The sequence below is a fragment of the Stigmatopora nigra genome, chromosome 15, assembly GCF_051989575.1.
Source record: "Stigmatopora nigra isolate UIUO_SnigA chromosome 15, RoL_Snig_1.1, whole genome shotgun sequence".
Taxonomy (NCBI): Eukaryota; Metazoa; Chordata; class Actinopteri; order Syngnathiformes; family Syngnathidae; genus Stigmatopora; species Stigmatopora nigra.
Genome location: NC_135522.1, coordinates 6967907 through 6984116, shown reverse-complemented (window position 1 = coordinate 6984116; position 16210 = coordinate 6967907). Strand labels below are relative to the sequence as shown.

At 47.0% G+C, this 16210-nt stretch overlaps 3 protein-coding genes across 3 annotated transcripts; 2 read left to right on the top strand and 1 right to left on the bottom strand.

Moving 5' to 3' along the window:
• Positions 1-216: 216 nt before the first annotated feature.
• Positions 217-6934, top strand: srrm2 (serine/arginine repetitive matrix 2). Its single transcript, XM_077734339.1, has 12 exons — positions 217-453; positions 1091-1345; positions 1553-1648; positions 1728-1916; positions 1991-2074; positions 2719-2781; positions 2849-2878; positions 2955-3071; positions 3215-3338; positions 3531-4882; positions 5065-6432; positions 6507-6934. The coding sequence occupies exons 2-12, from the start codon at positions 1098-1100 to the stop codon at positions 6685-6687; spliced, it is 3852 nt and encodes a 1283-aa protein (XP_077590465.1). The 5' UTR covers positions 217-453; positions 1091-1097; the 3' UTR covers positions 6688-6934.
• Positions 6935-7480: 546 nt separating this feature from the next.
• LOC144208814 (ras-related protein Rab-35) lies at positions 7481-11344 on the top strand. The gene is made up of 8 exons (XM_077734839.1): positions 7481-7647; positions 8896-9073; positions 9239-9363; positions 9438-9488; positions 9570-9693; positions 10427-10551; positions 10644-10768; positions 10839-11344. The coding sequence occupies exons 3-8, from the start codon at positions 9309-9311 to the stop codon at positions 10986-10988; spliced, it is 630 nt and encodes a 209-aa protein (XP_077590965.1). The 5' UTR covers positions 7481-7647; positions 8896-9073; positions 9239-9308; the 3' UTR covers positions 10989-11344.
• On the bottom strand, positions 11244-16201 carry anapc2 (anaphase promoting complex subunit 2). The gene is made up of 14 exons (XM_077734838.1): positions 15939-16201; positions 15604-15853; positions 15131-15437; positions 14929-15061; positions 14653-14818; positions 14469-14588; positions 13995-14112; positions 13728-13909; positions 13527-13668; positions 13385-13460; positions 13051-13266; positions 12302-12434; positions 11980-12227; positions 11244-11809 (listed from the first exon to the last, which is right to left on the bottom strand). The coding sequence occupies exons 1-14, from the start codon at positions 16029-16031 to the stop codon at positions 11600-11602; spliced, it is 2394 nt and encodes a 797-aa protein (XP_077590964.1). The 5' UTR covers positions 16032-16201; the 3' UTR covers positions 11244-11599.
• Positions 16202-16210: the final 9 nt, after the last annotated feature.

Sequence of the window (16210 nt, the reverse complement as noted above, 5' to 3'; positions counted from 1 at the left end):
ATGTAGTTTGGAATCTATCTCTTTCACATTCACAAACCATAGCATCCCCGCCGTTGCCCTTCAAACACCAAATTGTCACGCTGTTTCAACACATATTTTTTCTTAATAGACACAGAAAAGTAAAACCAAGTGGCTCATATTACGGGTTTGAAGCAATGCATTTTTAAATCCCAACCAGGGGAAGTTGTTGAATTTCCATTGGACACTGAACGCCTCTCCCTTTTCCACCCAACAAACTACTCCAGCGCGTCTTTGTGACGCAATGTCACGTGGTTTCGCTTCGTCTCTCTTTCGTTCGAGCTTGGATTTGCTAACTGAGCTAACAAATTTAACTTCTTTTACCCTTTTGAAATCCAGTAAAGCAGTAACTTGCTGATTTAAAGAAAATACAAGACGAAGACATTTCCTCCTAAGTAGCGGTGAAGTTTCTCTCCGCTCCGGGAGATTAGTGTGGTACGTAGAGGCGCGTAAGCCATAGCGGTTAGCCAAAAAATTAGGCCTGTTCTGTTGTTCGGGCCCGCGATGACACTGTCCAAATGACGCATTGTCCCTCTTTTTTACCCCAAATATTTTCCCGACATGTAGTTGTTAAACGTGCATTCACTTGTTGTTTTCATTAAGCGTTGTATATAACTTGATGTCGTGAATCGGCTCATTGTACACGTGCCAAATGGGGCTTATTTTAATACTGCGTTGATATAATCATTCAGTTGTAAAATTGTGTTTTAATGTGTCGGGTGATGTGCGTCAATCTCACACAGACATGAAAAGACTAATAGACTTAATAGACTCTTATCTAATGGCTGCCTGTTTTGAAAATGCTAATCTAATTATATTTGAGCCAAAATGGCGTATTGATTCGCATCGCAATTTGTAGTTACCCAATCAGTTTTAGAATGTGCATGAAACAATTCAGTGCGTGAAAATAATTGCAGTCATTTGGGGGTATCCACACCCAAACTCAAAAGGCCACGCCCCTTTTGCCAACACATTCCACATAAAAAAAATCTACTTCTTGTGATTGCACTCAGTTTTTCCCCTTTCCCATATGCTTTAAACAGTAACTTAAACCAAGGTTTTCCCTCTTTAGAGCCGTCATGTACAATGGTATCGGCTTGACCACTCCTCGGGGCAGCGGCACCAATGGCTATGTGCAGCGCAACCTATCCACACTGCGAGCCAAGCGGCCGCGCGACGACCGCGATGGCGATCGCGACGAGAAGGACCGTGAGCGACTGGAGAGCCAGCTCAACCGCCAACCCAATGCTGAAATCCTGGAGCACCAGAGGAAGCGGCAGCTGGAGGTCGAGTGCGCCAAGTTTCAAGACATGATGGAGGAGCAAGGGTGAGAAAACCTGACGCACAATTGGCAAGTCGTTGGTAGTTGGCGACAAATTGCCGTCGTTGCCAGCCAATGTGTCAGCATTTTTAGTTAGCATACAAAACTAGCACTATTGGTGCAGTCATTGCTTGACAACTAATTGATTATGAAATGACAGTTGAGGGATTTTTTTTCTCTCCATTGAACTCTGCTCTTCATCTGGTGCTTCAGATACGTCGAGGAGGAGATTGCCGAGAAGGTGAACAGCTTTCGAATGATGCTGCAGGAAAAGCCTCAACCCCCTCCGGCCTCTGGCGACAAAGCCAGGTAAGCAAATATTCCGGAACCTCGTGGGAATTCTGCGCCATTGGGAATTTAATTTACCAATACCTATTTATCACTATAGCGTCACCGAAACCCACGCCCTGGCAGCTGCCAACCAGGAGAAGAACAACCGCCTGCGAGCCGCCTTCGGAATATCCAGCGACTACGTGGACGGCTCGTCCTTCCACGCCGACCGCAAAGAGAAGGAGAAAGAGAAACGCGAGCAGGAGCGCCTAGAGAGGGAAAAACAGCAGGAGCAGCAGAAATACACGTGAGGACAAAACCTTCATTGCCTTCGTCTCGGGAGGTGCCTTCCTATGTCTTGACAAGGTCTATCTCCCGCAGGTTGGTAGAGGACTCGGACGAGTCGGATTCCCCGCCCAAAAAACGCAGCCGCAAAAAGAAAAAGAAGAACAAGAAGAGAGCTGGGTAAGCTGAGATCAAATCTGAATCACGTTTGCGGCCACTGACGTAACAAACTGACACATGTACATATATACATATACATGTACATGTACAGGTACATGTACACATACACATACACATACACATATACATATACATACACACATACACACACATATATACATACATATATACATATACATATATACATCTATACATATACACATATACACATACACATATACATATATACATATATACATATATACATATATACATATATACATATATACATATATACATATATACATATATACATATATACATATATACATATACACGTATACACGTATACACGTATACACGTATACACGTATACATGTATACACGTATACATGTATACACGTATACACGTATACACATATACACATATCCACATATACACATATACACATATACATATATACATATATACATATATACATATATACATATATACATATATACATATACATAGGTATATGTAGATCTGTCCAAAAAAAATACTTAATGTATTTTTTCAGACTATAAGGTGCACTTGAAGTGCTTTCCTTTTTCCCATTAATTGACTGCTTTAGTATAATTAATGCATTTTAACTCTGGCCTTTCCAATTTGTTTTAACTTGCAGCTCACAGAGTCCGTCGCCAGCTGCTCGCCGAGAGAAAAAATCCAAAAAGAAGAAGAAGAAACGGTATGTACATTAGAATCCATGTGTCCCGAGTTCGACATTTTAACTCTTCGCATTCTCATCTCTTCAGAGAATCTTCAGACGATGATGACGACGACAGGTAAGAATAGGAATTACTATTTTGACTGATATCTTTCCTCTGTTGATTTGTAAATGTGCACCTTTTGTTTTTCAAGTTCCTCCGATGAGAAGCAGAAGAAGGCCTCAAAGAAGAAGAAGAAAGCGGCCAGTAAAAGTCCAGCAAAAACAAAGACGACATCGCGACGCAGCGTCTCGTCTAGTTCGTCTGGCAGGTGCGCGTAACCTTTAGTCCGCATCAGTTTTACTGATTTACATTGACGCCAGTGACGTCGGAAAAAAATGGCGACTTGGCTGTCTAAATGCTGCGTAACTAGTAACTAGCCTTTCTCTAAACTTCTCATTTGGATGTTAACAGTCCCTCACCAGTGCGCTCACGACAACGCAAGACGCAGGACGAGAATGGCGGTCGGAGGCCACAATCTCCAGAAAAGAGGCGAGGTCGCGGCGAGCAAAGTCCACCACGGCGGAGAGGTGACCAGGTATAAGTTGACAATGCACATCAACAACCTTCCTATTATTGTCAAACATGTGGACGGTTGATGTCTGTGACCGCAAAACTGCATTTTGGATTGTGTAATATAAGATGTGAAGTCCAACATACCGTAGGCTTTATTTTAGATTTTTTTTGCGGCACATTGTCACCTGCTTTCCTTTTCTCTCTGTCTTATAAGGAGAAAGAGAAGACAAAAGCCTCCCTTTCCAGGAGGAAACGAGACTCCTCTTCCCCGTCCTCCCCTCCGCGGGCGGAGCGCCGAAAAGAGTTAGAGCGGAGCAAAGATAAACCCAGTGAGAGGCAGCGCAGTAAAGAGAAAGACAGGAGTAAGAGGGACAATGAAAAGGACAGCCGGAGGAGGTCCACGAGCAAAGAAGCAGACAAACGTAGGGGTGGGAGATCACCGAGTCCAAAAAGTGGAAAAGACAAGGGGAGGGCGAGACGTTCGGGGAGTGGAGAAAAGCGCGAACCGGCAAAGAAGGGTCCTCCTCAGAGGATGAGACACGACTCCTCTTCTCCTTCGCCCCCACGAGTGGAGGTGAGGACCGGTCGCAGCAGAGGCGAAGAGAAAAATGCCGGGAGGCGGGACGCTCGGACCACACGTGACTCCTCCTCCTCGCCCTCGCCTCCCAGAGCGGACGTCAGGAGGGCACGCGATAGAGGAGATCGACGAGAGGAGGAGCGGAATGTCGCCAAACGGGATGCCGGGACCAGACGCGGTTCCTCCTCACCCTCGCCTCCCGCGGCTGGAAGGGGTCGCGACAGGGTGGCGCCGCGAGAGGAGGTGAGGCGAAACGACCGGGCCAAACGGCGTTCGTCTTCAACCTCGCCTGCCAAAGTGAACATCGCGAAGGTTAAGCGAAACACCAGGCACGACTCTTCGTCCCCGTCTCCCGATAGGACAAACGGCGGAGACGCGACGCAAAAGCTTGCCGCAAAGAAAGCGGACGCGTCTTCTCGTCCTCTACGTTCTCGTTCGCCTCCCCTGGATGAACGACGAGAAAGAGGCCGAGGAGACGGAGGCGCGGGCGGGAAGTCCAGTGAGGCCTCGGCTCTTCGACAGAAACCCAAGCACGGGAAAAGTAGTCCTCCAAAGAAGCGGGCGCAAAAAGAAAAAGACCCCAGTAGCGACTCCTCCTCCAGTTCCTCCTCCTCGTCCTCCTCGTCTTCTTCGTCCTCCTCGTCATCCTCGTCTGAAGACGAAGAGCAACCCAAAGTCGTAGAAAAGAGAAACTCCACTTCTGCCGCGGCGCCCTTGCAAAGGCACGTCACCAACGGACGCGCCGAGGTCTCGCAAGAACCGGCAAAACGGACAGAAGACTTGGAGAAGCGGCCAGGGGAGAAAAGGGAGCCGCCGAGTGGGAGGCCCCGCTCTCCCGCGAGCCACAGAGTCACCCCGCCCAGGCAGTACCAGGACCCCCTGCCTTCCTCTGGCAGAAATAGCCCCCCCCAGGCCCGCTTTCGGGATCGGAACTCCAGACGCAGCACCTCCGCTACCAGGAGCCCAAGGAGGCGGAGCCCACCGCTCAGGTAGGAAATGTACTCATTGGCCGCCATTCATTTAAAGGGACAGACAACAAGAGAGGGGCCATTGATAGATTTTTGCATGCAATGATGGGTATTACAATATCACGACAAACTATTTGATTGACTAAATGACCGTATTTTTCACACTATTTAATAATGTATTCAATAATTCTTTTGTCTCCTAGGGTCCAGCGCCCTCCTTTCTCCCCGCACAGAGGACGGAGCAGTCGCTCGCCATCGCCGATTCTGAGGAGGCGGATCAGTCGCTCGCCGGTAAGGAGGCGTTCCAGTCGCTCGCCAGTGAGGAGGCGTTCCAGTCGCTCGCCAGTGAGGAGGCGGAGCAGTCGCTCGCCAGTCAGGGGTCGGAGCAGTCGCTCGCCAGTCAGGGGTCGGAGCAGTCGCTCCCCAGTCAGGAGGCGGAGCAGTCGCTCCCCAGTCAGGAGGCGGAGCAGTCGCTCGCCAGTGAGGAGGGGACCCAGTCGCTCGCCAGTGAGGAGGGGATCCAGTCGCTCGCCAGTGAGGAGGGGATCCAGTCGCTCACCAGTGAGGAGGCGGACCAGTCGCTCGCCGGTCAGGTGGCAGCCTAATCGGTCCCCAGTTAGAAGGGGGCCCAGTAACTCGCCTGTCAGGAAGCGATCTAGTCGCTCGCCCGTGAGGAGGCGAACAATTCGTTCCCCTGTCAGGGGGCAGCCCAGTCGCTCGCCTGCAAAAAGGCAGCCCAGTCCTTCTCCCGTGAGGAGGCAGCCCAGTCCCTCTCCCGCAAGAAGGAAGCCCAGTCGTTCGCCCACGAGGAGGCAGCCCAGTCGGTCACCCGCAAAGAGGCAGCCCAGTCGCTCGCCCGCGAGAAGGCAGCCCAGTCGCTCGCCCGCGAGAAGGCAGCCCAGTCGCTCGCCCGCGAGAAGGCAGCCCAGTCGCTCGCCCGCGAGAAGGCAGCCCAGTCGCTCGCCCACAAGGAGGCAGGCCAGTCGCTCGCCCGCAAAGAGGCAGCCCAGATGCTCGCCTTTGCCTCCGAAAGACAGAGTGGCGGCAATCAGTCGCTCGCCTTTTGCACCGGCGAGCAGGCGTAGCGCCAACTCGCCCAAGGCCTCCCCGGAAGCCGTCAGGCAAGAGCTACCGGTGGCTGGCCGGCCCGGCAGATCCTCGTCCTCCTCGTCTTCCTCATCTTCATCAGACTCCGACTCCTCCTCGTCATCCTCGTCGTCTTCGCCGAGCGGAAAAGACGAAAAGGCTCCGGAGCGGCAGAAGTTGGAGCAGCAGGATTACGAGAGGCGGGCACAGAAAATTCCCAAAAGCTCCCCGACCCGTCCCGAACACCGATCGGAACACGACGAGTCTTCAGGCTCCGCCCGCGTCAAGTCGCCGCCACCACCGCCGGCTCCGGCGCGACAAGAAGCGGTCGCCGAGCACGGCCTCAACGGGAAAGAAGCAAACAAGAAAGGAAGCCGGAGCAGCAGCTCGTCTTCATCATCATCTTCTTCCTCCTCCTCTTCCTCTTCATCCTCCTCCTCTTCCTCTTCAGACAGCTCCGACTCAGAGGCGCAACCAGCAAAAGGGTACGTGGGCAAAGGAAGTGCGCGGTTGGCCGACGCAACTTAAATTGACATTTTTTTTTTTCCTCTCTTGACAGGAAAGCGCAAGTTCGGCAACCCCGATCGCCGTCCCCCGACGAGAAAGACGGCGGCGGTCGTCCCCGGAGGCTGCCGGCCGACTCCCTGCGAGATTCTCGCTCTCTCAGCTATTCTCCCCCCCGACACATGAGAGAATCGGCGACCTCGTCAGAGAGAAGGTCGCGAGGTCGGCCTCGCTGAGCACCCGCTCGGCTTTTAATCTGGACAAGCTCCGCCTTCGGGACGGGAAGCGATGATGCGACGGGCGATAAACGACGCTTCCCCGTTGTTGCCAAACCCCACCGTGGGCGGCTCAGGCGCGTTGTGTAATTTGTCATCTGACTCGTCACGTGACTCAGTGTGTTCTCGTCATTGGTTTGCATCACGTGAGTGACGCTGTCGGTTTCGTTCATAAAGATGGTTGAATAAAGTTATCTGTAAATTTTAATGACCTGCGCTTGATCTCCTTGTTTTCATACAGCAGTATAAGCCAACAGTTGTCACCACCTTAGCATCTTTAAAACAAGTATTTTCAAAGTATAATATACTTGAAATACATTGATTTGATGCTTTCTGCATGTGATGCTGCCTTCATGTACCCGTAAAACTCGCAACATTCATTGTATCTAGTTTGCATTAACAGTAAAATTCGATTGGACATCTCGTGCCATGATGTAATATGCAATAAATGGTAGGACGTATGAATATACAATGGGAAATATGGTACTCAAAACGGGAGGGTATCTAGGCCATCTATGACAAAGAAGTGATACTTTCATATCCGTGTACTTTTTGACAGGCTATTTATTATGCATCAAATCTATGAAATTGCAGCAAAACAAATGTGCCAAGGATTGCCAATATCAAATAAATTGACAAGATTTGATGCTAATTTTATCAGCTATTAATATGACAATCGGGGAACAAGAGTTTAGTTTGTAGTAGTACATGTAATACTACTATATATATACGTCTGTCTTCTGATAGCGTGTTATCCGAGGTTCATTGAAAGCATCGCGTGATGCTGAAATCGGCTCATCAGGTGTGGTCGACCAACAACAATTATTTCTCGTTGAAACGCTCATCTTTTTATTCTCCGCTATCGGAGGAAGAAGCTACCAAATCCAACAAGTTGACACGAGCAGACAACGCTCATCTAAAGTGAGTTTGACGTATTTAGATGACTTATGTTTCATAAATCCGCGTCAGGTCCGTTTCTGGCCTGCGGACATCAAACACTTCCAAAGTCCTACATATAAACGCTGTTGACTACTTGTACATCCTCCATTAAAATTAATAACAAATTTAGAGTTTTGTTATTGACTTTGATGGCGAATGGAATGCTTTCGGTTTCTCGTCGCCGTTCATGACTCAGTAAGATTGCAGCAATCGCGGCGTTAAAACTCTGGTGACATGTTGAAATTGTGGACAAGAATGTTTTAAAACGTACACAACTTAATATGAACGGAGTGTTGACGCAGAAAGGATACATCTGGGCCCAGAGTATCAATTAAAACGTTTTATTAAGTAATTAAAACCGTTTTTGGTTTAAAACAGAATGAAGTTTGGCTACACTCCGGAAGGTGTGTTGAGTCGTGACGTTACTGTTGTAGTGGATTCGATATTGTGTACAGCAGTGCTAGCCAGCAGCCGTGATCACGTTAGCATCTTTAAAACCAGTGTTTTTACTGTATTTGTACATTTTTGGAGAATTGATATCCTTGAAAAATACATTGAATTGATGTGTTGTGCCTGATCACGTGATCTATGGTCCGTGATGCTGCCTTCACGTTCCCACGAAACTCTTAGGCTTGATTTTATCTAGTAGTTGTTTGCTCAGTTTTAAAACGCAAATATGAAAACGTCATATTTACAACGTAATGACTTACACAATTTACATTTTTGGGGTCAACAAGTTTAGTGAGAATTTACTTATATCTCGAACTCTATTGTAACGGACTCATCACCGACGTGAAAACTTTCCAGAGTTATTGTTCCTATTTAATTTTGTGAGAAATATAAACTGGTGAAAGTGTATTAAAATTATTATTTAAAGATAGAAAGATTTAAAAAAGTTATTCTTAAAAAAATAACGGAGTTGAACAATGCTTTCATTGTTAGGAATGACACGCTGGCTTTGTTCTCAATGATTGCGACTCAAAATGTGCTTACATTCATATACAAGTTTCTAAATATAAAGTGTGCTAAACCCTTTATTTCATTCTCAGAATAGTGTCAAAACACTCAAACACTATGACGGCCCAGTTCGATTGATTAATATTGTATGTATAATTTTCATTTATTTTCATCCAGTCTATGGCGTGGCAGAATAGTATACAATGGTTTAAATAATAACTTCTCTATGGTAAAGATTTGAATTTAGACAAAAGGTCTGTTCTTTAATTTCAGTTTATTTGGAAGCGGGAATCGTGTGGCAGAAGAAGACCACAGAATTTGTAGACCTTCACGAGGCTCCTGAATGCCTTCATCATGGAACTTGTCTTGTACAGGAACATCTTGTAGTTGCCCGTCACTCAGCCACTGAGACGGAAAAGCAACACGATGCCGGACACAGTAAATAAGTGAAGTAAGTACATTTTCTTTATATCCTGGGAGCATTGACCCCTAAAATGGTCAAAATAAAGGGGATTGGGCTATTTCCTGGTCAACAATTGCATGTCATTTGATTCATTTGAAGTTGTTTATGAAATGTGTCCCCTTATTTTTTGCCATCTTCTTTATCTTCTCAAAGTCAAGTGCTCATCTCTTGGCGTGAGGAGGGGCGGCATTTGCCCAATTCCTAAATTTGACTTCCGTTGAGAATGGCGGCAAAGGATTACAATCATCTCTTCAAGCTGCTCATCATTGGCGACTCCAGTGCGTCTTCTCACGTTTCCGTTCGGCCGTCCGCGTTGGCGTTTGATGTGTTTTTCGTCTTCTTGTCGTTGCAGATGTCGGAAAAAGCAGCCTGCTGCTCCGCTTTGCCGACAATTCCTTCTCCGGTGAGTTGGGCGCCGCTAGCCCGCCCATTGATCACTGGTCAATTCATAATGAGTTCATGTCGATTGCTCTCCTCGCCGCAGGAAGTTACATCACAACTATCGGTGTGGACTTCAAGATAAGGACAGTGGACGTGGACGGTGAGCGCGTCAAATTGCAAATCTGGGACACGGCCGGACAGGAGAGGTTCAGGACCATCACGTCCACGTGAGTGCCCGACAACGCTTTTTTATTTTTCCTTCATATTTTGTGTCTTTGTGCCTACTTGTGGTACCTCAAGATATGAATGTTTAGGTTAGCAGAAAATCGAAAAGATTTTAAATATACACATATATATATATATATATATATATATATATAAACCCATGTGTATATGGGCATATATGTGTATATAGGCATATATGTGTATATGGGCATATATGTGTATATGGGCATATAGGAGTATATGGGCATATGTGTGTACATGGGGATATGTATGTACATGGGGATATGTGTGTACATGGGGATATGTGTGTACATGGGCATATGTGTGTACATGGGCATATGTGTGCGACTCTCACAACTGTCTTGTCACCAGTCACCCACTAGTCACTCTAAAATGAAAGTAGTATTTTAGAGTAATAGGAGTCTAAAATATATGATATAAGAAATATCTATTCACTTATCTTCCATACCACAACCATGCAGTCACAATTTTGATGCCACCAGCGGGGATCAAACCCACGTCTGCCCGTACTGCAGTCAGGTGAGCAAACCCCTACACCACGAGGGAGCTCAATTTCCTCTGTTGTTTCAACCTCATTGTGGGACGAAACTGGGTTGAAGTATTGTCTACTCAATGCATTTGGATAGGCCATCTCATGGTGTATCTTGGGGTACCACCGAGGCACAGGCACAATTATAGCTTTGAAGTATTTATGTATTTTTGTTCATCTTGCAGGTATTACCGCAACACGCATGGCGTCATCATCGTTTACGACGTGACCAATCCGGAATCGTTTGTCAATGTTAAGCGCTGGCTCAACGAAATCACTCAGAATTGCGATAGCGTCTGCAAAATTCTAGGTCAGTTCGTCGTGCCGCATCGACATGAGCGATGAAAAATGCAGGAAACAAAATTGAATTATTTTAGGACTTTCATTGAATCTTCATTTCAGTGGGCAACAAAAATGATGATCCAGCCCGGAAGAAAGTGGACACTCAGGATGCGCAGCGCTTCGGCGAATCGGTTGGAGTACGCGTGTTTGAGACCAGCGCCAAGGACAACATCAACGTGGAAGAGGTATGTAACTTTTTTGCTATCATTTTTTTTCCTGTCTAGTCAAGTGAGACGCCTTCTTGTGCACGTGCAGATGTTCATGGCCTTCACCCACGCCGTCCTGCGGGCCAAGAAGCAGAGCCAGAGCCGCGCCGAGCGAGAACGCGAGCGCGAAAAGGACACGGTCAACATCAACGCGCATCGGGAGCGAGATCGCCGGAAGAGAGCTAAGAAGTGTTGTTAAAAATGCCTACTTTTTTTTTCTTCTTCTTCTGTCTACCTGACGCAACCATCTAGGGCCACACACCAAAAATACTAGCCTTTAAGTAGATATGCGGACATGCTACCAGAAGAACTGACCCAATACGCTAATTCAACTCATCTAAAATATGAAATAATTCAAACTTAGATTAAATATACTTAGTAACATTCCTCACCTGGGATAAAAATGGACCTGAAGGCAGCGACCAGTTTTTGGACTCATGAGTGGACAAAGATGGAAGACGAACAACACTTTTATTTGCACTTACTGTACCACAAACTAGCAATGGACACTAACATGTGAACCCGTGGCTTTTCTTTTCCTTTTTTTTCTTTTTTTTTAAAAAAGCGGTTACCTCGCAAACATATCAATAAAGTCTTAAATCAAAAACAATTGGTTTCACATTTAACTTTTTGACAGCTGCTTTGAAATACAGGTCTCGGTGCTCGGCCTCCTGTCACACAGACAGGCTCCTTCAATCCCAAAAAGATTTCAGGTCGCTAGTCAATCAGCTTCGTGCTTCACGTTCCAAAAAGCTTTGAAATGTCCAGTTATTCAAAGTCATCTTAATGCTACCTTGCCGTGCCGGGCCCTCAGGCGTTCTTGGGCAGCCGGTAGATGCCGGACGACATGAGCAGCTGGTGCTCGGACACTTTCCTCTGCAGGAAAGCCTCCAGCTCGCCCACATCCATCTCGGTGACGACGGGTCCCGTGGCCACGAAGAGGCGCAGCAATGAGTGGATGCGCTCCAGCGTCATGCATTCCAAGTTGGTCAGCATGGCCTGCACGTAGGCCCAGAACAGCTGGCGACACACAAGCACAAGCGACTTAACCTTCTCCAATTGCCCTCCATAAAGCCTTTTATTAAATAAAAAGTATTTGTTCATTTTTAAATTTCAGTTAAATGGGTATTGAGTCTTTTTGAATGTGTTGAATTACCACTGAAAACCAAAATAAAGAAAGGCCTTTTTACCTGCATCTTCTCCTCCTTCTGCTGCGTCTGCATGGCAATGTTGGAGTCGCGCTCGTCGTCGCTGTCCACCACCACGGCGCCCCCGCGCTCCGTCTTATCCTTGCAGGCGGCCGCTCTCTCCTGCACGGCGTAGCGTCCGCCACCTTCCTCGCGAATGACACCCCACTGCTGCCACAGCGCCAACTTTCTGTGCACCGCCTCCGTGGATACGCCCAGCTGAGCGCTCAGCTCCTCCGCGCTCCACTCACCTGGAGACGCGCCCGCTTTGTCAGAACCGGCATCTTCGACGCTCAAAAGCAAAGAATGAACGGGGGAGGCTCACTTTTGTCCTGGAAGAGCAGGATGATGGCGGCGTGCAGGGGCGACACGTTGACGTCGCTGACGGTGCGGTCTTCCAGTTCCACGTCCAGCGTGACTGTGCCCAGTTGAGGCTTCCAGCTCAGCGTCCTCATGGCCTGATTAACAAATAAAGCATAATCAGTTTTCATATGTAGTGAGCAGGTTATGAAAGGGAGTAACTGCAAAAATTGAGGGAATACTGTATTCTGATGTGCATGTGTATGTATATGTACTATATGTATATGTGCGATATGTATATGTATGTATAAATATATGAGTATATATGTGTATATATGAGTATGTGTGTATATATATGAGTATGTGTGTATATATATAAGTATGTGTGTATATATATATATATATATATATATATATATATATATATATATATATATATATATATATATATATATATATATATATATATATATATATATATATATATATATATATATATATATATATATATATATATGAGTATGTGTATATAAGAGTATGTGTGTATATATATATGAGTATATGTGTGTATTTGTGTGTATATATGACTCAACTTATTTTATTACAAATATTCAAATGTCATACTTAAATGATTATAAAATTGATGCAATTATTTTTGAATGTCAATTGTCAACTAACCTGTTTGTGACTGCTTGGCATCCAAGCAACTGCGCATTGGCCCAAAATATGTCAAGTATGTACAAAAAAAGCAATGGCAAATATTGAATTGGTCACCTTGAGCTTCTCGTATCTGCGTGTGTAGGTTTCAGTGGCGCGTTGCACCACCGGCGGCATCTCCATCTTCTCATCCTTGAGCTTGGGCCAAAACTCAGACGACAAAATAATGGCCGACAGCCATGGGGCGGGCGCCGACTCCGCCCCTTCTTCTCGGGGTGCCGTTTCTTCTTCCTCGCAGATGTTGCCGTTAATGCGACGTGAGTCGTCCATGTCCTGCAATTATTATTACAATAATTTAGCCCATGTTTCTTTGGGATTTACATGGAAATGAATGTAGATTACGACAAGATAACATAGCAATTTGGACTGTGGATATTATTATTTTTCCTACCTTGAGCATGACCTCACAGTAGTGCATGTGGGACTCTCCGAAGCGAAGTTTCAGCAGCTCCACGTTCCGGATTTCCCTGCAGAAGTGACAAAAACAATGTTGCTTTCGTCGCCATTGGGAAAGAAAAAACTTTGGCGCATACCTGGCGGTGTTGTAGTTGGGCATTTGAAGCAGCCTGTCGGCCAGCACGGTGCGGTACTCGTTAATGAAGATGTCCTTGCTGCCGTAGATGCTCACCAGCAAGCTGATGATATCCGACGAGCGCCGCTTGGAGCCCGACTTGTCTGAAACGACAGAGGTTGACGAGGCGGGACGGCAGGGAGAAAGACGTGGGAGGACCTACCAGCCACGGCGTCAGTGGGGTCCGGGGTCCAGCCCTCGGGGTCTCCGCCTTCCTCGTCGCTGTCCTGCATCTCCAGTGTGACCGGGTCGCCTCGGGAAAGCTCCGACGCCAGGTCGGCGCAGCCCGTCACCGCGTCGCCCGTCAGGCCGTCCACGATCTGGCGTACAGTGTCTTCGCGGGTCCTGAGCGGAGACACGTTTGAGACGGAGGATTGACGGCGAGCTGCCCACGCGTGTATATGTGTGTGTGTGTGTGTGTGGCACAGACCTGAGGTACTTCCTGATGGGCTGGCAGGCGACCTGCAAGACCACCATAGACGGGTCCAATTCCCGCAGGGTCTTGATGGCCGAGATGTAAACAGTGAGGATGTCCGACGTGTGGACACCTGAGGAGAGGACACTTGTTATAAGGATGCAACGAGCTAACAGTGTTTTAATGTTTTGAATTAATACAGAGATAAATTTGTTGATATTGAGATTTTTTAAATAAAAAAAAACGTTTTTTAAATGAAAGAAATGATCTTGCATGTATTAATTTTTAAAGAAATCATACAAAATAATTTTTAGAATTATTTTGTGAAAAAAAATTAAAGAAAAAATGTCTTTACTATATTAATACTATTAATATTTCCTTTATTGATTTTTTTGTAGTTTTTAGTTAGAATTTAGCGACTGTCAATAAAAGTGAAAGAATATTACATTTAAAAAGTATTTAATTTATTTAAAAAGAGCATCAACTCACCAGGGTGCAGCAGGCGATTTTCAAAAGTGGACTTGAGGGAAGTGAGGAGCTGCTGCCGCTGGTTGGTTCTTTCCAAGCAGAACTTCAGATCCTGGATGGCGGCTTTGGATTCCGGGAAGTCTGCGAGAGAATCCTGTTTGTTGGGCTAGTTTTGCCGCACAGTGGCCTGCATGCAACAACTCACCTCTGATGATGCTAAACAACTCTTCAATGCGCATGTTGACGTAGATCCTGCAGAAGAACTGATGCATGTGACAGCGCCAGCGCTTCAACGCCGAGCCGGCCACCACATCGCAGACCCCCTGTCCGGAAAACACCTGACCCAGCCATCCCACCACCAGCTCCAACCACTACGGACAACAAGAGTGCGATTTGAATGAAAACTACCATATTTTCTCGCTTCTCTTACTGTGCATTGGTTATTTTCAGTTTTGCAGTCAGTTTAAAACCGATTGATTACCTCCTGAAAGTCATCCAGGAAGGACCTCTCGAATTCCCCGCGGCAATGTTGCTCCAGCCATTGTTCGATGAGTCGGTGAAGGATGGCCGTGATGGCGTCGCAGCTCACCCACTCCAGAAGCTCCAACCCGGACCTGCAAATAAAGAAATAAAATCAAAACACATCCTCCAGAGCCCGATTCGCCGTCGGCGTTGGCACTCACAGGATGCGGCTGAGCTCCAGCACGTGCTGGAGAGCCTCCTGACACCAACAGTCTTGGGCGGGGACCCCGCAGCCGCCGCAGAGGGCCCCTTCGGGACCCAGCCGGGGGCCCTGGTGCTTGATGTAGATGGAGAAAGTCCTGCCGTAGAAGTCCAGCACTCGCTCTTGGAGGAGCTGCGACGGAGGGAAGAGGAGGAGCCCCCTGATGATGGTGAAGGCGCGTTCGCGGAGGGAATTATTCTTGACTTGGGCCCCGCCCAGATCTTCTGGGGACTCGCTTTGCCACGCCCCCAGACGATCCAAAGCCACTAAAAGAAAGGTGATTTTAGCCATTTTACCACAATACCAAAAAAAATATTTTCTACATTGAACTGTAATTGTATATAGGACCATGAAAATCCTTACAATTTTCTAATAAGTACCATATTTTCCTAACTAAAAAAATTTAATCTTTAAGAAGTGCACTCAACATACAGAGAAAGGGCCGCAGGCTTTCCAGCAAAGCCTGGAAAGCAGTGAGGAGAATCCGAATGCGAGCCTTCTCCTCCTCTTCCTTCTCCACCTGCTCGAGTCGGGCCCAAAACTCGGGGACAACGGTGGATGATAGGCGCATCTGCAGGGTCTCTAGGAGCCAACTCGCCACAAGCTCCGCGGCCCCCTCAGAGCACAACACTTCCAGGCAAGCTGACAGCTTCCCATCTTCGGCCCCGCAGCCCGTTAACATCTACAAACACATACACACGTTAGCTGCCATTGACGGAGATATACGTCCGATCTAGCAGGACAGCGATCGCCCCATCAGTACTCACCATAGTTGCCGTGACAGTTTCCCAAGCTTCTGCTAACCTGAGCTCGGCTTCGCAGGGAGAAAATTCAGCGGATTCCATCACAACTTCCTCCATTTTGACACGATACGGTAGCGATATGATTGCAAATGTGAGATCGGTAAAAAACCTGAACTTTGTGTGGCGCTACGTTAAGATCGCGTTGTTTTGAAGTGACCACAACATTGCTTCACCATCCCATATGACTTTTCTCCGTTTTTGCTTCTTCGTTTGACTAGATGCAAATTAGTGACGGA

Excerpts from the sequence above, each read along its gene's own strand:
- anapc2 (XM_077734838.1), bottom strand. The coding sequence starts at position 16,031 with ATGGAGGAAGTTGTGATGGAATCCGCTGAATTTTCTCCCTGCGAAGCC. Across the intron at positions 15,438-15,603 it reads AAGCCTGCGGCCCTTTCTCT|TGGCTTTGGATCGTCTGGGG; the intron begins GTATGTTGAGTG and ends CCTTTCTTTTAG. Across the intron at positions 13,910-13,994 it reads CCCATCAGGAAGTACCTCAG|GACCCGCGAAGACACTGTAC; the intron begins GTCTGTGCCACA and ends GTCTCCGCTCAG.
- srrm2 (XM_077734339.1), top strand. The coding sequence starts at position 1,098 with ATGTACAATGGTATCGGCTTGACCACTCCTCGGGGCAGCGGCACCAAT. Across the intron at positions 1,346-1,552 it reads GACATGATGGAGGAGCAAGG|ATACGTCGAGGAGGAGATTG; the intron begins GTGAGAAAACCT and ends CTGGTGCTTCAG. Across the intron at positions 2,879-2,954 it reads GACGATGATGACGACGACAG|TTCCTCCGATGAGAAGCAGA; the intron begins GTAAGAATAGGA and ends TTGTTTTTCAAG.
- LOC144208814 (XM_077734839.1), top strand. The coding sequence starts at position 9,309 with ATGGCGGCAAAGGATTACAATCATCTCTTCAAGCTGCTCATCATTGGC. Across the intron at positions 9,364-9,437 it reads GCTCATCATTGGCGACTCCA|ATGTCGGAAAAAGCAGCCTG; the intron begins GTGCGTCTTCTC and ends TTGTCGTTGCAG. Across the intron at positions 9,694-10,426 it reads TTCAGGACCATCACGTCCAC|GTATTACCGCAACACGCATG; the intron begins GTGAGTGCCCGA and ends TTCATCTTGCAG.